Below are 21,492 nucleotides of genomic sequence, written 5' to 3'. Positions count from 1 at the left end.
ATACTGGTTTCCCTGGAGTCCGACGTCGAGTAGCCTGGAGACCTGGAGCCCGAGGTGGAGAAGCGGCGCTGACTGGAAAAGCAGACGTCGTACCCGGAGCCGCCAGAGGTTGAGAGAGGGCGCCGACGGAGGTCGTAGAGAGTACCAGAGGTCGAGGAGGAAGTCACCCGAGGTCGAGTGAGCGGCGTCGACGGGGGAGTGAAGTCCGCCCTCCGGAGTCGCCGGAGACCGAGGTGAAGCGTGCCGGAGGTCGGGAGTGGAGATCGCACTCCAGAGTCGCCGGAACCTGAGGAGAGGAGCACCGGAGGTCGGGAGTGAGGTCGCACTCCGGAGTCGCCGGAACCTGAGGAGAGGAGCACCGGAGGTCGGGAGTGGGGATCGCACTCCGGAGCCGCCGGAAGTCGACATCGAGTCAAGGCCGGCCGACGTCATCGAACCTGAGGTCGCCATCGGACCGGAGCCGCCCGAAGTCGACATCGAGCCAAGACTGCCCGACGCCATCGAATCGGAGGTCGAGATCGAGCCGAGGCCGCCGACATCGAACCGGAACCGCCTACTGGCGTCGTCAAGAACTGACATTGTGCCGAGGCCGCCGACATCGAACCGGAACCGCCTCACGGCGTCGACACGACTCCAGCGGCGTCGGAGCTTCAGAAAAAGGGCAGTAAGTGGAATAGAGGGCGCCTAAGGCCCTGTGGAATCCTAAGAGACTACTCTAGGGGTTAGAGAGGTGCTGGAACCAGCTTGACTGTGCCAGGGGTGAGCTGAGACTAATTCAGAGGGGTTGTGTAGAGTGAGAGAGCCAGGTCTCTAGTATCCCCCCCATTGATCTACCTCAGTTTAGGCCTCAGCCTTGTCCAAGCCAGGGAGTAGACACCCTCAAGCCATCCACATAACTACAAGCTGTGCCTGGGCCAAATCAGCCCATAGAAATCTAAATGTGATCTGATTCTAGAAGTGTCACTGTCAGCTTTTAATTATTTATTGAGAGCACTGTATTTATTGTATTTAACCTATTTATTGCTTCACTGTATTTATTGTTCCACAGTATTTATTGTCGCACAATATTTATTGGTTTGCAGTATTTAGTGCCTCAGAATATTTAATTGCCTGTATGTAATGCACTTATATTTATGCCTTTATTATTTATGATCACCCCTATTTATTGAATCATTAAGCCAGTATTTATTTGACCTGCACTATCTAAAAAGCCTTGTATATTGTGATTGTGTTATTATTTATTTAATCAGCAACTAAGAGAAAAAGAAGATAAAGAAAGATATTTTCATAATTTTTACGGTGTAGAGTCGTTTTTGGAACGGATGCACGCATGGGTATTGTATGGGTATGACGTATGCTTAGCACGGTGCCTGACCCCTGATCACTCGAGCCAAGCTACCACTGTGTATGTCTGGGAAGACCCCGTTACCACCAACCTCTTCAGGCGTGGGAGTGGAGTATTTCCAACACACTGGGACTGGAGGAGAAAGGATACTGGAACAGAGAGATACAGACACTGCAAATGGGAGCAGGGAGAGGGAAACTGAGAGACAAGACACAGACACTGAGCAGGGGAGCAGGGACTCTAGAATTGAGAGACACTGACACTGGGCACGGAAGGGGGCACACTGGAACTGAGAAACACAGACACTGGGAAGGGGGGGGACACTGGAACTGAGAGACACACACACTGGGCAGGGGTGTGGGGACACTGGAACTGGGAAAGGAGGAGAAAAAACACTGGAACCGAGAGGCCCACACACTGAGACTGGAGGAGAAAAGACACTGGAACCGAGATGCCCAAACACTGGGACTGTAGGAGAAAAGACATGGGAACTGAGAGACACAGACTCTGGGACTGGAGGAGAAAAAAACACTGGAACCGAGAGGCCCACTAGCTGGGACTGGAGGAGAAAAGACATTCAAACCGAGAGGCCCACACACTGGGACTGGAGGAGAAAAGACACGGGAACCAAGAGACACAGACACTGGGACTGAAGGAGAAATGACACTGGAACTGAGAGACACAGACACTGGGCAGGGGAGTGGGGACACTGGAACTGAGAGACACAGACACTGGGACTGGAGGAGAAAAGACACTGGAACTAAGAGACACAGACACTGAGACTGGAGGAGCAGGGACACTTGAACTGAGAGACACAGACACTAGGACAGGGGACGGGGCACTGGAACTAAGAGACACAGACACTGAGATAGGGGACGGGGCACTGGAACTGAGAGACAGACACTGGGACAGGGAACAGGGCACTGGAACTGAGAGACACATACACTGGGACAGGGAATGAGGCACTGGAACTGAGAGACACAGACACTGTGACAGGAGGAGCAGGGACACTGGAACTGAGAGACACATACACTGGGACAGGGGACGGGACACTGGAACCGATAGGCACCGACTCTGGTGCTGTGGTTCATCTGCACTGGAACTGAGAGACACAGACACTGGGACGGGAGGAGAAAGGACAGTGAAACTGAGAGATACAGACACTGGGACAGGAGGAGAAAGGACACTGGAACTGAGAGATACAGACACTTGGACGGGAGGAGAAAGGACTGTGGAACTGAGAGACACAGACACTGGGACTGGTGGAGAAAAGACACTAGAACTGAGAGACACAGACACTGAGATAGGGGACGGGCACTAGAACGGTTAGGCACTAACTCTGGTGCTGTGGTTCATCTGCACTGGAACTGAGAGACAGAGACATTAGGACAGAGGGCGCAGGGACACTGGAACTGAGAGACACACACACTGGGACTGGAGGAGCAGTGACACTGGAACTGAGAGACACAGACACTGGGACTGGAGGAGCAGGGACACTGGAACTGAGAGACACAGACACTAGGACAGGGGACGGGGCACTGTGACTAAGAGACACAGACACTGAGATAGGGGACGCTGGAGACACAGACACTGGGCAGGAGGAGAAAGGACACTGCAACTGGAGACACAGACACTGGGCAACGAAGCAGGGACAGGGGAACTGAGAGACACGTACACTGGGCAGTGGAGTGGGGACAATGGAACTGAGAGACACAGACACTGGGCAGGGGAGCGGGGACACTGCAACTGAGACACAGACACTGGGCAATGGAGTGGGGACAATGGAACAGAGAGATACAGACACTGGAGCAGGAGGAGAAAGGACACTGGAACTGGAGACACAGACACTGGGCAAAGGAGCGGGGACAGGGGAACTGAGAGACACAGACACTGGGCAGGGGAGCAGGCACAATGGAACTGAGAGACACAGACACTGGGCAGGAGAGCTGGGACACCAGAACTGAGAGACACAGATACTGGGCAGGGGGTGGGGACACTGGAACTGAGAGACACTGAGACTGGAAGAGAAAAGACACTGGAACCGAGAGGCCCACACACTGGGACTGGAGGAGAAAAGACACGGAAACTGAGAGACAGACACTGGGACTGACGGAGAAGTGACACTGGAACTGAGAGACACAGACAATGGGCATGAGAGTGGGACACTCGAACTGAGCGACACAGACACTGGGACTGGAGGAGAAAAGACACTGGAACTGAGAGACACAGACACTGCAACTGGTGGAGAAAAGACACGAACTGAGAGACACAGACACTGGGAATGGAGGAGAAAGGACACTGGAGCTGAGAGACACAGACACTGGGACTGGAGGGGAAAGGACATTAGTACTGAGAGACACAGGTACTGGACATGGGAGCAGGGACAGTGGAACTTACAGAGACAGACACTGGGCAGGGGTGTGGGAACAATGGAACTGAGAGACACAGACACCGGGCAGGGGGCGGGGACACTGGAACTGAGGAACACAAACACTGGGACTGGAGGAGAAAGGACACGGGAACCAAGAGACACAGACACTGGGACTGGAGGAGAAATGACACTGGAACTGAGAGACACATACACTGAGATAGGGGACGGGCACTGGAACGATTTGGCACTGACTCTGGTGCTGTGGTTCATCTGCACTGGAACTGAGAGACACAGACATTGGGACAGAGGGCACGGGGACACTGGAACTGAGAGATACAGACACTATGACAGGGAGAGACACGAACTGAGAGACACAGACACTGGGACAGGAGGAGCAGGGACACTGGAACTGAGAGACATATACACTGGGACAGGGGTCGGGACACTGGAACCGATAGGCACCGACTCTGGTGCTGTGGTTCATCTGCACTGGCACTGAGAGAAAGGACAGTGGAACTGAGAGATACAGACACTGGGACAGGAGGAGAAAGGACACTGGAACTGAGAGACACAGACACTGGGCATGGGGCGGGGACACTGGAACTGAGGGACACAAACACTGGGACTGGAGGAGAAAGGACACGGGAACCAAGAGACACAGACACTGGGACTGGAGGAGAAATGACACTGGAACGGAGAGACACAGACACTGAGATAGGGGACGGGCACTGGAACGGTTAGGCACTGACTGAGGTGCTGTGGTTCATCTGCACTGGAACTGAGAGACACAGACACTGAGACAGAGGGCGCAGGGACAATGGAACTGAGAGATACAGACATTGTGACGGGGAGAGACACTGTAACTGAGAGACACAGACACTGGGACAGGGGACGGGGCACTGGAACTGAGAGACACATACACTGAGATAGGGGACGGGGCACTGGAACTGAGAGACACAGTCACTGGGACAGGGGATGGGGCACTGGAACTGAGAGACACAGACACTGAGATCTTGGACGGGGCACTGGAACTGAGAGACACAGACATTGGGACAGGAGGAGCAGGGACACTGGAACTGAGAGACACATACACTGGGACAGGGGACGGGACACTGGAACCGATAGGCACCGACTCTGGTGCTGTGGTTCATCTGCACTGGAACTGAGAGACACAGACACTGGGACGGGAGGAGAAAGGACAGTGGAACTGAGAGACACAGACACTGGGACAGGAGGAGAAAGGACAGTGGAACTGAGAGACACAGACACTGGTACAGGAGGAGAAAGGACACTGGAACTGAGAGATACAGACACTGGGACGGGAGGAGAAAGGACACTGGAACTGAGAGATACAGACACTGGGACGGGAGGAGAAAGGACAGTGGAACTGAGAGATACAGACAATGGGACAGGAGGAGAAAGGACACTGGAACTGAGAGATACAGACACTGGGACGGGAGGAGAAAGGACACTGGAACTGAGAGATACAGACACTGGGATGGGAGGAGAAAGGACAGTGGAACTGAGAGATACAGACACTGGGACGGGAGGAGAAAGGACAGTGGAACTGAGAGATACAGACAATGGGACAGGAGGAGAAAGGACACTGGAACTGAGAGATACAGACACTGGGACGGGAGGAGAAAGGACAGTGGAACTGAGAGACACAGACACTGGGACAGGAGGAGAAAGGACAGTGGAACTGAGAGACACAGACACTGGTACGGGAGGAGAAAGGACACTGGAACTGAGAGATACAGACACTGGGACGGGAGGAGAAAGGACACTGGAACTGAGAGATACAGACACTGGGACGGGAGGAGAAAGGACAGTGGAACTGAGAGATACAGACAATGGGACAGGAGGAGAAAGGACACTGGAACTGAGAGATACAGACACTGGGACGGGAGGAGAAAGGACACTGGAACTGAGAGATACAGACACTGGGACGGGAGGAGAAAGGACAGTGGAATTGAGAGATACAGACAATGGGACAGGAGGAGAAAGGACACGAACTGAGAGATACAGACATTGGGACGGGAGGAGAAAGGACACTGGAACTGAGAGATACAGACACTGGGACGGGAGGAGAAAGGACAGTGGAACTGAGAGACACAGACACTGGGACGGGAGGAGAAAGGACACTAGAAGTGAGGCACACTGACACTGGGACGGGAGGAGAAAGGACACTGGAACTGAGGGACACAGACACTGGGACAGGGGACGGGGCACTGGAAGTGAGAGGCACTGACACCGGTGCTGTGGTTCATGTGCACTGGAGCTGAGAGACAGGGACCCATAAGAGAGGGACACCGAGCGAGAAACAGAGGTCCTTGGACTGAGTGACACAGGCAGTGGAATCAGGGTACCTGTACTCAGGGATGCTGACCGGGGGAGATACAAGAGAAGAGCTATGACTTCCATCAAAGCAGACCCCAACCTAGAGGGAACCCCAGATCAACGTGGAAACAAAACCTCTGGGTGCGCGCACAGCGCCGAGAGGCCTATAACATAGCATGGGCAGCTACACGAACACACTGACTGAGGTGTCCCTTTAGCACATACTGTCAGCACCTGAGGGAAGGCGGGAGAGACAGAGCAGTCGAGGGTGAGATGTGAAACTACTTCCCCATCCAAGAGCACCGTTTAAAGGCATCCTTAAAAAGCCCAGAGGTGGGAACACGTGTCATCCGACGCTGCAAGCACTTACATGGAAAGATTGGTAAAATGAGTGACAGAAAATGCTCACACAATGTCATATGTCTGAATATTTCTTCTCTGTCTTATGATACGTTTGCTAACTTGTTTGCCAATTCAAGTTTTGTAGATTGCGTGCAATTAATCCTTTCAAATTAACTGCATTCATCATCCCATAAGAAACCCTTCTCTTCACTACCCACAGGGATCAAGGGTGTTTTTAACTAGTTTAACACCGATAAAAACTGTTGCACAGTTATACTCTATACAAGTGCATAAAGATATGCAGTCTGGCAACCAGCGTTGCACTGCCTTGTGTTTTTTCTCTGATTGTGTGTTTTCACTGGCCTACCCACCCCCGCCTGCACCCATGGACCTGACTACACTAGGTAACATGACTTCGATTAAGGGTTAATTTGCTAACTCCAGAAGTTGGAACAGAACAAACGTTAGGACATTCGAGCACAGGTAACATCCCTGGATAAGGGTCTGAAACAAACACACTTTTAAACGTGGGGGGGTCAAGCCCCCAACAAAGGCGGTCTTTAACTACATCCCATTGAACACACACCACTTATACACACACATGCACTCACACATATACACGTACACACATACAAGCAGACACACCACACATACACACAAATGTGCAAACTCACATATACTCCCCACACACATGCACATGTACACACACGCCACTCATATACCCATGCACAGACACCACACATACGTGCATGCATACATGAGCAAACACTGATACTCACAAACACACATAAGCACAAACACACAAAAACACATCTGCAAACATATAGACAGATGCACAAACAATCAAACACTTAACATATACACAAATGACCAAACACTCATGCATACAAACACATGCACAGAAGCCCACACACACATGACACATATACCCATCCATTCAGACAAGTAGAAACGCCCACACACACATGTATTAGCACAAAGATATGCACAAACACACATATGCTCAAGCACACACTCGAACCACACACAGTCGCCACATATACCCATATACACAGACATACACCACTTACATACACGTACACAAGGAGACACGCATATACTAAAAAATGCACACTCTCCACACATACACACTTGTACACATGTACACACATTCAGACATACACACAGACGCACTAATGTGTGCACACTCACACACACAAACACCCAACATACATGCACACATAAGCACACACGTATGCATACATGTCAAACACTCATGCACACCCACACACACATGCACACGTACACTCTCATACTACACACACGCGCGCACACACACACACACATACACAGCCATACACCTCTCAATCTGAGTGCTCCTGTCCCCAGGGCACCCTCCTCCAGGCGCATGGCTGGTCACGCGCCCCCTCCTGGACAGCAGCAGAATGCACGCGCCGCTCTTACCGGCAGTGTCCCACAGGTTGATCTCCACGCTCTTGCTGCCCGCTTGAAAGTTGGCTGTGTACTTCTCAAAGACGGTGGGGATGTACACCTAGGGATGGAGAGAAAGAAGAGGACTGTGGGACTGACGTCACCAGGCAAGGAGTGCATCGAGACAGGGTCCTGGGACAGGATAGGCAGCCTCATGAGACGTATGGCCAAATGTGAGGACAGGGCAGTAAAGAGTCACACCCAAGGGACACAGAAGGAATGGACCAGACCTGTGAGGTCATCAGAAACCTGAACAGGACTGTAGGACTGACGTCACCAGGCAAGGAGTGCATCGAGACAGGGTCCTGGGACAGGATAGGCAGCCTCATGAGACGTATGGCCAAATGTGAGGACAGGGCAGTAAAGAGTCACACCTAAGGGACACAGAAGGAATGGACCAGACCTGTGAGGTCATCAGAAACCTGAACAGGACTGTAGGACTGACGTCACCAGGCAAGGAGTGCATCGAGACAGGGTCCTGGGACAGGATAGGCAGCCTCATGAGACGTATGACCAAATGTGAGGACAGGTCAGTAATGAGTCACACCCAAGGGACACAGAAGGCATGGACCAGACCTGTGAGGTCATCAGAAACCTGAACAGGACTGTAGGACTGACGTCACCAGGCAAGGAGTGCATTGAAACAGGGTGCTGAGACAGGAAGGGCAGCCTCATGAGACGTATGGCCAAATGTGAGGACAGGGCAGTAAAGAGTCACACCCAAGGGACACAGAAGGCATGGACCAGACCTGTGAGGTCATCAGAAACCTGAACAGGACTGTGGGACTGACGTCACCAGGCAAGGAGTGCATAGAGATAGGGTCCTGAGACAGGATGGGCAGCCTCATGAGATGTATGATCAAATGTGAGGACAGGGCAGTAAAGAGTCACACCTAAGGGACACAGAAGGCATGGACCAGACCTGTGAGGTCATCAGAAACCTGAACAGGACTGTAGGACTGACGTCACCAGGCAAGGAGTGCATCGAGACAGGGTGCTGGGACAGGATAGGCAGCCTCATGAGATGTATGACCAAATGTGAGGACAGGGCAGTAAAGAGTCACACCTAAGGGACACAGAAGGCATGGACCAGACCTGTGAGGTCATCAGAAACCTGAACAGGACTGTGGGACTGACGTCACCAGGCAAGGAGTGCATCGAGACAGGGTCCTGGGACAGGAAGGGCAGCCTCATGAGACGTATGACCAAATGTGAGGACAGGGCAGAAAGGAGTCAGAGCCAAGGGACACAGAAGGCATGGACCAGACCTGTGAGGTCATCAGAAACCTGAACAGGACTGTAGGACTGACGTCACCAGGCAAGGAGTGCATAGAGATAGGGTCCTGAGACAGGATGGGCAGCCTCATGAGATGTATGACCAAATGTGAGGACAGGGCAGTAAAGAGTCACACCCAAGGGACACAGAAGGCATGGACCAGACCTGTGAGGTCATCAGAAACCTGAACAGGACTGTAGGACTGACGTCACCAGGGAAGGAGTGCATCGAGACAGGGTCCTGAGACAGGAAGGGCAGCCTCATGAGACGTATGGCCAAATGTGAGGACAGGGCAGTAAAGAGTCACACCCAAGGGACACAGAAGGCATGGACCAGACCTGTGAGGTCATCAGAAACCTGAACAGGACTGAAGGACTGACGTCACCAGGCAAGGAGTGCATCGTGACAGGTTCCTGGGACAGGATAGGCAGCCTCATGAGACGTATGGCCAAATGTGAGGACAGGGCAGTAAAGAGTCACACCCAAGGGACACAGAAGGCATGGACCAGACCTGTGAGGTCATCAGAAACCTGAACAGGACTGAAGGACTGACGTCACTAGGGAAGGAGTGCATCGTGACAGGTTCCTGGGACAGGATAGGCAGCCTCATGAGATGTATGGCCAAATGTGAGGACAGGGCAGTAAAGAGTCACACCTAAGGGACACAGAAGGCATGGACCAGACCTGTGAGGTCATCAGAAACCTGAACAGGACTGTGGGACTGAAGTCACCAGGCAAGGAGTGCATCGAGACAGGGTCCTGGGACAGGAAGGGCAGCCTCATGAGACGTATGACCAAATGTGAGGACAGGGCAGAAAGGAGTCAGAGCCAAGGGACACAGAAGGCATGGACCAGACCTGTGAGGTCATCAGAAACCTGAACAGGACTGTGGGACTGAAGTCACCAGGCAAGGAGTGCATCGAGACAGGGTCCTGGGACAGGATAGGCAGCCTCATGAGATGTATGACCAAATGTGAGGACAGGGCAGTAAATAGTCACACCCAAGGGACACAGAAGGCATGGACCAGACCTGTGAGGTCATCAGAAACCTGAACAGGACTGTAGGACTGACGTCACCAGGCAAGGAGTGCATAGAGATAGGGTCCTGAGACAGGATGGGCAGCCTCATGAGATGTATGACCAAATGTGAGGACAGGGCAGTAAAGAGTCACACCCAAGGGACACAGAAGGCATGGACCAGACCTGTGAGGTCATCAGAAACCTGAACAGGACTGTAGGACTGACGTCACCAGGGAAGGAGTGCATCGAGACAGGGTCCTGAGACAGGAAGGGCAGCCTCATGAGACGTATGGCCAAATGTGAGGACAGGGCAGTAAAGAGTCACACCCAAGGGACACAGAAGGCATGGACCAGACCTGTGAGGTCATCAGAAACCTGAACAGGACTGTAGGACTGACGTCACCAGGGAAGGAGTGCATCGAGACAGGGTCCTGAGACAGGAAGGGCAGCCTCATGAGACGTATGGCCAAATGTGAGGACAGGGCAGTAAAGAGTCACACCCAAGGGACACAGAAGGCATGGACCAGACCTGTGAGGTCATCAGAAACCTGAACAGGACTGAAGGACTGACGTCACTAGGGAAGGAGTGCATCGTGACAGGTTCCTGGGACAGGATAGGCAGCCTCATGAGATGTATGGCCAAATGTGAGGACAGGGCAGTAAAGAGTCACACCTAAGGGACACAGAAGGCATGGACCAGACCTGTGAGGTCATCAGAAACCTGAACAGGACTGTGGGACTGAAGTCACCAGGCAAGGAGTGCATCGAGACAGGGTCCTGGGACAGGATGGGCAGCCTCATGAGACGTATGGCCAAATGTGAGGACAGGTCAGTAATGAGTCACACCCAAGGGACACATAAGGAATGGACCAGACCTGTGAGGTCATCAGAAACCTGAACAGGACTGTAGGACTGACGTCACCAGGCAAGGAGTGCATAGAGATAGGGTCCTGAGACAGGATGGGCAGCCTCATGAGATGTATGACCAAATGTGAGGACAGGGCAGTAAAGAGTCACACCTAAGGGACACAGAAGGCATGGACCAGACCTGTGAGGTCATCAGAAACCTGAACAGGACTGTAGGACTGACGTCGCCAGGCAAGGAGTGCATCGAGACAGGGTCCTGGGACAGGATAGGCAGCCTCATGAGACGTATGGCCAAATGTGAGGACAGGGCAGTAAAGAGTCACACCTAAGGGACACAGAAGGCATGGACCAGACCTGTGAGGTCATCAGAAACCTGAACAGGACTGTAGGACTGACGTCACCAGGCAAGGAGTGCATCGAGACAGGGTCCTGGGACAGGATAGGCAGCCTCATGAGATGTATGGCCAAATGTGAGGACAGGGCAGTAATGAGTCACACCCAAGGGACACATAAGGGATTGAATAGACCTGTGAGGTCTTTCAGACACCTGAACAGGCCGGTTACCTGCCAGAGGAGGTGAAATACTGAGGGCACCCGAGGACGCTGCTGGCATCGTCAGGGCACGGGTAGGATGTGGGTAATATCTACAGGGCTCCTGAAAGAGTAAGGTGGGGTTTCACGGGTAAGTAAAGTAGGTGGGTGACATCCTCAGCTCAAGTGCATGGGTGCAGTTAATTCACCTTTTCTGCATAGTCAACCAGATGTATCTCCTTTCTCTAAACCTTATTCTTTCTGGCTTTAGCCCTCTGTGCGGTTTACCACTGCTAAGCAGTAGTAAAGTACTCAGGCATCCTCTCATAAGCTTGTGTTGTACATCGGAATTCTCTACTGGGCCTGATTAACTTTTCCCTAAGTTCATTGTAAATGGTGCCTACGGTGCACTTATGGGGTGAAAAATTTAAATGTTATATATATGTTTCTATATGTTTGTATGTTTCGGTATTTATTGAGCGTACGACTACTTGAAGAGTGTCCCGGAGATTAGCATAACTGTGGGTTGCAGTGTATATGTACACCATCCACATATATGACACAAATATATGTCTGCTAGGAGCACCACTCTGCTCAGGCTACGCTGCAGCTTACGTGCACAGCAGTGACACGTGACAGGTAAAAATGCTGCTGCCATGTAGGAAAAGTCTATTTTTATAGATTCAGATGTCGCTCCCAAAGTTGGCTTGTAAGCTCACAGAACAGGGTGCTATTATATAAAAATAAATCACACTGCATATCGGAGATAGTGTGCTCTCACAGTGGAATAAAAGCCCAAAGCTATTTCACTGGTAGCCCTTGTAGACTTTCCCTAAGTACGTTTAGGTGGGATTCAAAATTTCTTATAAAAAATATAAAAAGGCTTTAGGCTGCCTGAGCCAGAAGTGGCTTAAAACCAGTTCTGCCACTCATCACATCTCCAGATCTGGAATACACATCCTTGGCTCTGAGAGTTAACAACCCTGGTTCAGAAGACAATGTCCTGCCTGTGAAACCAGGACCAGGAAAGGTCAATGGGGGATACCTGCTGACCACTTGGTAGGGATTAGTTACCTTGGAGTGTACAGGAGCAGCTGTCAAAACACATGATACCTTTAGCATTACTCCTTTAGACTTGGAGACGCCAAGGAGAGCTTCTCCCCTTCATTTCCAGGACCTGCTACCACATGCATGCCCCAGTCACAGTAGGAAGGAGAAACAGCTTTGCCACTCTCTGGTGAGAGGAGAGGTCATCTCAACAGGAATGTGGCTTAGGATCTGAAACCAGAACTGCCTGATGGCAGCTTGGTTTTGCCATCTTGAAACAGGCTGCTGAGTCATTTTACAACAAAGCAAAGAGTAAGTGCTCCTAAAGGCGGGGGGAGAGGGTGCGAGAAAATGGGTTTTGGTGATAGAATTTCTGTAATCGCTGGCTAGTGCGCAGAATAAATCTGGCACCCTCCAGCACCACCTCCGAACATTCTTTGATGCGGAAAGATTCCATCTGAAGAAGATGAACCTGCTGGAAGAAGACTCCTGCTGCAAGAAGACTCCTGACTCCTGCTGCAAGAAGACTCCTGACTCCTGCTGGCAGAAGACTCCTGCTGGAAGAAGACTCTTGCTCGAAGAAGACTCCTGCTGGAAGAAGACTCCTGCTGGAAGAAGACTCCTGCTCGAAGAAGACTCCTGCTCGAAGAAGACTCCTGCTCGAAGAAGACTCCTGCTCGAAGAAGACTCCTGACTCCTGCTGGAAGAAGACTCCTGACTCCTGCTGGAAGAAGACTCTTGCTCGAAGAAGACTCCTGCTCGAAGAAGACTCCTGCTGGAAGAAGACTCCTGCTGGAAGAAGACTCCTGCTCGAAGAAGACTCCTGCTGGAAGAAGACTCCTGCTCGAAGAAGACTCCTGCTGGAAGAAGACTCCTGACTCCTGCTGGAAGAAGACTCCTGACTCCTGCTGGAAGAAGACTCCTGACTCCTGCTGGAAGAAGACTCCTGCTGGAAGAAGACTCCTGACTCCTGCTGGAAGAATACTCCTGCTGGAAGAAGACTCCTGACTCCTGCTGGCAGAAGACTCCTGACTCCTGCTGGCAGAAGACTCCTGACTCCTGCTGGCAGAAGACTCCTGACTCCTGCTGGCAGAAGACTCCTGACTCCTGCTAGCAGAAGACTCCTGACTACTGCTGGCAGAAGACTCCTGACTCCTGCTGGCAGAAGACTCCTGCTGGAAGAAGATTCCTGACTCCTGCTGGAAGAAGACTCCTGGCTCCTGCTGGAAAAAGACTCCTGACTCCTGCTGGAAGAAGACTCCTGCTGGAAGAAGACTCCTGACTCCTGTTGGCAGAAGACTCGTGACTCCTGCGGGAAGAAGACTCCTGCCGGAAGAAGACTCCTGACTCCTGCTGGAAGAAGACTCCTGCTGGCAGAAGACTCCTGACTCCTGCGGGAAGAAGACTCCTGCTGGAAGAAGACTCCTGACTCCTGTGGGAAGAAGACGCCTGCGGGAAGAAGGCTCCTGACTCCTTCGGAAAGAAGACTCCTGACTCCTGCTGGAAGAAGACTCCTGACTCCTGCTGGAAGAAGACTCCTGACTCCTGCTAGAAGAAGACTCCTGCTGGAAGAAGACTCCTGACTCCTGCTGGAAGAAGACTCCTGGCTCCTGCTGGCAGAAGACTCCTGACTCCTGCTGGAAGAAGACGGACTCCTGCTGGAAGAAGACTCCTGCTGGAAGATGACTTCTGACTCCTGCTGGATGAAGGCTCCTGTCTCCTGCTGGAAGAAGACGGACTCCTGCTGGAAGAAGACTCCTGCTGGAAGATGACTTCTGACTCCTGCTGGATGAAGGCTCCTGCTGGAAGAAGACTCCTGCTGGCAGAAGACTCCTGCTGGCAGAAGACTCCTGACTCCTGCTGGAAGATGACTCCTGCTTGAAGAAGACTCCTGACTCCTGCTGCAAGAAGACTCCTGACTCCTGCTGCAAGAAGACTCCTGACTCCTGCTGCACGAAGACTCCTGACTCCTGCTGGAAGAAGACTCCTGCTGGCAGACGACTCCTGACTCCTGCTGGCAGAAGACTCCTGACTCCTGCTGGCAGAAGACTCCTGACTCCTGCTGCAAGAAGACTCCTGACTCCTGCTGCAAGAAGACTCCTGACTCCTGCTGCAAGAAGACTCCTGACTCCTGCTGCAAGAAGACTCCTGACTCCTGCTGCAAGAAGACTCCTGACTCCTGCTGCAAGAAGACTCCTTACTCCTGCTGGAAGAAGACTCCTGCTGGCAGACGACTCCTGACTCCTGCTGGCAGAAGACTCCTGACTCCTGCTGGCAGAAGACTCCTGACTCCTGCTGGCAGAAGACTCCTGACTCCTGCTGGCAGAAGACTCCTAACTCTTGCTGGCAGAAGAGGGCTCACACGCGGCATCAAAGACTACTAACTTCTGCTGGCACCAAGCAAAGGGAACTGACTCCAAGGGTCAAATTGTTGCCCTTCTGTTTGCCTGGTCCAGGGGCACAAAAAGCATGGCGCCTGACCCCAAGAAATCCAGCTGACCATTGAGGACTGGACCTTGTAGGAGGCCTGGGTGGAGAGAGAAACCTGGTTCCTATAAGCCTGCCCCCAGGAGCTGGGGCTGCAGGTCTGACCAAGTGGAAATTTGAAAAAGTTGTGACTTAGTCAATTTTTTGACCTACAGAAACTGGGACACAGTGCCGAAACGCACCCAGGGAGATCACACCGATTGCTGGCAAGAAAATGAGGTTTGTCCCACTCGAAGCTGTTTGCCACGCTGCAACCTGGTTCAGCAGAACCGCGCAGCAAAGGTAGTAGGCCTTGTAGAGCCCTGTCCAGCTACAGCTTTCAGGTTTGCCCCGCAGGAGGTTTTTGACTTGCTTAAAAGCCAACCTTTGGACCTGGGCAAGGGGGCAAATCTATCCGTCCTGAGAAACGACCCCTTCAGCTATGAAATCTAGGTTTGTCCTGCCCCGAGCTTTTGGTGCCAAAGCCAACGGCTTCTGTGGAGGCTCGGCGAGGAGATGTCGGACTTTGAAAACTCTGGATGGGCAAAGCCTCGGACATCGCCCCAGGGAAAGATTTCGACTTTCATAAAAGACTGAGAGACGGATTGAGATCACGGCCACCTCCACAGTGTGTAATGCTGTCATATCCCAATCCATCATGAAGACACTACTTCCCGTATGTCACTTCCTGTGGTCTCTTTCACTTATTTCCTATTTCACTCTGTAAAAGAAGCTGGAACTTTCAGTGTTGCGTGCAGTGCTTATTTTGAGATGGTGTCTGGTGCTCGTCACCGGCACTTGATTGTCAACACCAGCCCTTATGACAGTCTACCACATGGTGGCACTGTTTGTCTTATTAAGGGATGAGCACAGCAACAGTAATTAATTAATTCAGTATACATTAAACATGATTAATACCTTCTGCTCAATCCATTCTTGCAGCTTTGGGGGCCTGCAATAGTCCGAATGTTCACACTTGTAGGAGTGTGATGTTAGTAGTTGCGTTGGTGCTGTCGTTGGCAGGGCTGGCAGGGGCAGTGGGCAGTGCAGGCTGCAGAAGCAACGTGATGAGGGCCCTGGCACTTATTATTTTACAAATTAAGCACAGCCGGTGTGTCACAAAGGATCCTGTAAATGTGGTGGTCGGGTTTCCACCAGACTATTTGCTTCTGAATTCCTGAGTTTCCTGTGCCCTCTCCTGGAATCCTTGCTTCATCGCCTGGAAGCCTGATCCTGCTGGATCTAGTCCTGAGACACTCCGGTCCGGGTTTTGTGAGTGCCCGGTTCCTCAACAATTCTTTACTTTCACATCTGTCTGTAGGTTATTCATCCCACGTGGCTTTTTACTCCAGTCAGTGACTCTTCAACGAGATACCTGTTGCTTCCTGGGGACACTCCTCAGTGTGAAGTATCACAGTGACTACAGGGAGGAGCTGCCCTTCATTCTGCCAAGGTCGGTGAGAGCTGAAGAAGTGACCGAGGCGTCCAGCTATTGTCAGGGTGCAACGCCAACAACTCCTAGACCCTAAAACTACGATGAATCCTGGACAGGACCTTACAGCAGTCTTACAACACGCTCGAGGCCTGCAAGAGCTGAGCCCAGACTGAGCTCAGACTGACCCCGGCTGCTCCAGAGCTGCCTGTGGTCGGTCCCAGAACCCTTTGTTTTTCTAAAGGATGTTCTGGATTCTCTCTGGTCCACTTCGCCTTTCGACCGCTCAGTGTGTTTCTGACTGCTCCAGGGTCACATCCTTTTCGGATGCTGATGCTCCCTTCAAGAGTTCATTCCATGAGATGCCTGAAGGGCCGACTGAGCATTGTCTGGTGGGAGCCTGTGTGTGACATCCAGCAAGGGGACGCCCATGAACTCCCTTATGTACCTAGATTTCCCCAGCTGGCTGCTGAGGTCACTTGGGAGTAAAGAATCTAGGTGACGAGTTCTTAATTTGGGCCCGTGGTTTCCGGTGCTCGGCACATGCACTTAATTGTCAACACCGGTGTTTATGACAATCTGCCACATGGTGGTGCTGTTTGTCTAGTTTACAGATTAGCACAACGCTTGTTTATTAGTCCAATATGCCTTAAAATGACTGATACCTACCCAAGCCATCCTTGTAGCTTTGGAGCCTGGAATAGCCCCACTTGTCTCACTTGTTGGTGTGTGATGGCGGTAGCTGTATTGGTATAGTGCTGCTAGAGGTAATCGGTGGTGCAAGTTGCAGTGACGAGGGCCCAGACACTTATATTTGTTTACAAATTAAGCACTGCAGGTGAGACTTTTCTGGTGGGACTTAAGGAGGAAATTAAGGTGATTCAGTGCAGTGAACGCGACCAGCATCCTTGTGGGAGTTAGTAGAATTGGCCCTCTTCATAGAGCCCCATCTGCTGGAATTGTAGTGGTAATGGCATTTTTATAGCGCTTACTACCCCTGACGAGGCGTTGAAGCGCTATGCAAGGAAAAAGATTCACGGTCCTGTCCCCTCCACTTGTCTTGAACCTTCTCCACTCCTCAGCAGGAGTACAGTGCCTCTGATTGGACGGCCTTTGGTGAAGAGCAATGCTCGCGGTCTCCGGTTTGAGGCCGAAGAGGAGAGGTGGTCACGGTCTCCAGTTTGAGGAGAGGCGGTCGCGGCCTCCCGGTTTGAGGAGAGGCGGTCGCGGCCTCCCGGTTTGAGAAGAGGTGGTTGCGGCCTCCGGTTTGAGGAGAGGTGGTTGCGGCCTCCGGTTTGAGGAGAGGCGGTCGCGGCCTTCGGTTTGAGGAGAGGCGGTTGCGGTCTCTGGTTTGAGGAGAGGCGGTCGCGGCCTTCTGTTTGAGGAGAGGTCCTCGCGGTCTCCGGTTTGAGGAGAGGCGGTCGCGGCCTCCGGTTTGAGGAGAGGCTCGCGGCCTTCGGTTTGAGGAGAGGTCCTCGCGGTCTCCGGTTTGAGGAGAGGCGGTCGCGGCCTTCTGTTTGAGGAGAGGTCCTCGCGGTCTCCGGTTTGAGGAGAGGCGGTCGCGGCCTCCGGTTTGAGGAGAGGCATCGCGGCCTTCGGTTTGAGGAGAGGTCCTTGCGGTCTCTGGTTTGAGGAGAGGCGGTCGCGGCCTCCGGTTTGAGGAGAGGCATCGCGGCCTTCGGTTTGAGGAGAGACGGTCGCGGTCTCCGTGGCCTCTGGTTTGAGGAGAGGCGGTTGCAGTCCCTGGTTTGAGGAGAGGCAGTCGCGGCCTCCGGTTTGGGGAGAGGCGGTCGCGGTCTCCGGTTTGGGGAGAGGCGGTCGCGGTCTCCGGTTTGGGGAGAGGCGGTCGCGGTCTCCGGTTTGGGGAGAGGCAGTCGCGGTCACCGGTTTGGGGAGAGGCGGTCGCGGTCTCCGGTTTGGGGAGAGGCGGTCGCGGCCTTCTGTTTGAGGAGAGGTCCTCGCGGTCTCCGGTTTGAGGAGAGGCGGTCGCGGCCTCCGGTTTGAGGAGAGGCATCGCGGCCTTCGGTTTGAGGAGAGGTCCTCGCGGTCTCTGGTTTGAGGAGAGCCGGTCGCGGCCTCCGGTTTGAGGAGAGGCATCGCGGCCTTCGGTTTGAGGAGAGACGGTCGCGGTCTCCGTGGCCTCTGGTTTGAGGAGAGGCGGTTGCAGTCTCTGGTTTGAGGAGAGGCGGTTGCGGTCTCCGGTTTGGGGAGAGGCGGTCGCGGTCTCCGGTTTGGGGAGAGGCGGTCGCGGTCTCCGGTTTGGGGAGAGGCGGTCGCGGTCTCCGGTTTGGGGAGAGGCGGTCGCGGTCTCCGGTTTGGGGAGAGGCGGTCGCGGCCTCCGGTTTGGGGAGAGGCGGTCGCGGTCTCCGGTTTGAGGAGAGGTGGTCGCGGCCTCCGGTTTGAGGAGCGGTACTCGTGGTCTCCGGTTTGAGGAGAGGCAGTCTCTTTCTGGGTCAGAGTTTGTCTCCCTCGCCTGGCAGGGAAGGAAGTCCAGAGCCCTCGTAAGAGTGTGTGAAGGACGCGTTCTTGTTCCATGGTTGTTTAATCCTTATGTAAATGCTCCTGATATAACACGTGTTAGTGTTGAGGGATACACCCAGGATTAGTGAGGTGCAGGGTGGGCGGCTGTGACGCCTCCACCCTTGGGTTCACACAGACGCCAAAGCCTCTTCCAGCACTGCCGTGGGTGCTGGTAGCTCCCAGAATCTCATTCAAGGCACTCTGCATTGCACCAGCAGCACCACAAGGACTCAAACCAAGGTACCTCCAGCCATTGGTGCGTACCTGGTGGGCCATGCACTCGCTCAGAGTCTACCTGCATCTGGACAGCCCTCGTGTCCACGAGTCTCACAAGGAAGCGCCCCCTACTGAGTCCAAAGAGCCCCCATGGTAACTCAGTAGTGTGATTTCAATATTCTGGTGGAATACCCAGACTGTGATGTATCGAAGACGAGTAGTGTCAGACATGATTAATATTGTCAGACAAGGATTGCCCTACCAAGAGCAGAGCTGGACATTAATCGCTCTCTATGAATAGTAGTGTCAGACAGAGATCTCTCTATGAAAACAGTCTCAGACAAGGATTCCCGAACGAATAGTAGTGTCAGACAGGGATCTCTCTGTGATAACAGTGTCGGACAAGTATAGCTGAGTGCATAGTAGTGTCAGACAGGAATCTCTCTATACTTAATAATGTCAGTGAAGGATTGCCCTACCAATAGACATGAATCGCTCTATAATAAGTAGCATCATACTTTAACCTCTCTATGAATAGTAGTGTCAGACAGGGATCTCTCTATGAAAACAGTGCAGACAAGGATTGCTCTACGAATAGCAGTCAGACTGTTGTGTTTCGATTTAGATGCCCGTACATAGGTTTCCCTAAATCATGTCCTTATATAGGCACAATTCGCATTGCCCCTATTTGGACATAGAATCCCCGTCCTTATTTAGACATTTGCCATGCTATCCAAATACAGGCATGGTCACCTACATCCGTCCATCCCACGTCACAACGAGTTCTTAGAAACCAGGCCCTTAAGCCGTCGGGCCTTTCCCAAGCTAGGATTATTGATTTCTCCAAGAACTCATCTATTATGCATGAACTACTATTCCTTAGGGGTTCATCCATGACGTCCTCCTCTGCCCGACTTTACGTCAATGCTAGCATTCTTAAGCACCTTTCAGGTATAAAAATACCTTCCCTTACCAAGGCAAACCACGGCTCAGCATGACTTGACCTCATGGTTCGCCACGGCAAGTTCGGAAGAGACCATATCCCGGCCTGACGCACTGACCAGACAATGAAATCCCTGCTCGCAGAGAATCCAGCTTCCAGTGTTCTGACTCCCTTTGCGGGGTGTTAGAGTTTGAGACCCGGAAAGAGATTCCCACCTCTCTCATTCTAAGGTATGGAGCTGACTAGAACCTAGAGGGACTCTTGGCATACAAACTTAGTATATACCATACTATAGAAAACAGCACCTACCTCTTACCTCGTACTACACTTAGGTTAGGTACACTGGAGTAGAACTATTTAGAAGCATCAGACGAGTTCTCACTTTTTAGCCAGTGTTATTTATGTATGTATATATGATTATATGTCATACCTAAAAGACAATGCTATTGCAGTATTATTTCTTTTTACTGCTTACGCTGTGCGTATTATATCTCGCATACTGTCTTGTGATTGTAACAGCTCATATCTCTTACACGAGAAACAAGACTGTTCAATAAACCCCTTTTATTGAAACGCCCGTCTATCTATTTCTGTGCAACTCTGTAGAAACTAAGCATGCACGATTGACTGAGTGAAACTGTTATCTATTGTTTCCACGATTCTGAGACGCGTTTCGATTCTAAGAGAAATAAAGTTGTCATGTTTATGTGGTTGTCAGAGACTAATCCCTTCTTGTAAATTCGAGAAGTTTCTAGTGACCTCTGAGTTAGCTGGTACACAAGTAATTAAGTTTAATGTACTCGATAGGCGCATACTGACCGTAGTCATATGCAAAAACTATAGTGTATATTATTCCAAGGTGCAGAGCATATAAGGGAAATAGGAACTACACTACATCTCTCTATAAAAACTAGCATCGTACATCAACCTCTCTATGAATAGTAGTGTCAGAAAGGGATCACTCAAGACATGAAAGCCTCAGACTTGGAATCTATTGACAAACAGGGACATCTGGCAAAGACCTCTAATGATTAGTAGCACCAGACAGGGGTTGTGGTAGGAATTGTAGTATGTACATCGCAGCTGGTGCCCTCTGGTTAATCACAATGGCAAACAGGGGTCGCTGAAGGAACAGTAGTGTCAGACAGGGCTCTCTACATGACCAGTAATGTACATGTCAGAGAGGGGTCTCCAACACAGTATCATACAGGGAGCTCAATAGCGATCGTAGTGGCAGACGGGGAGCACTCGCTATGAGTAGCTGTTTAATTAAGAGATCTCTCTACAAATAACATCGATCACACAT

The 21,492-nt window shown here is 51.9% G+C and overlaps 1 protein-coding gene across 2 annotated transcripts in view; it reads right to left on the bottom strand.

Annotated features, from left to right (window-relative positions):
• RHOD (ras homolog family member D) overlaps nucleotides 1-21,492 on the bottom strand; it is a 135,534-nt gene that overhangs the window by 73,808 nt on the left and 40,234 nt on the right. For both annotated transcript variants that reach the window (XM_085651616.1, XM_085651615.1), the window contains exon 2: nucleotides 7,842-7,929. In XM_085651616.1, coding sequence (XP_085507742.1) covers nucleotides 7,842-7,929 — 88 coding nt within the window. The remainder of the gene's footprint in view (nucleotides 1-7,841; nucleotides 7,930-21,492) is intronic.

This window comes from Triturus cristatus, chromosome 4_1 (genome assembly GCF_964204655.1).
Source record: "Triturus cristatus chromosome 4_1, aTriCri1.1, whole genome shotgun sequence".
NCBI classification, from domain to species: domain Eukaryota; kingdom Metazoa; phylum Chordata; class Amphibia; order Caudata; family Salamandridae; genus Triturus; species Triturus cristatus.
The sequence above is the reverse complement of the archived record's forward strand: the minus strand, read 5'-3'. Positions and strand labels throughout refer to the sequence as shown.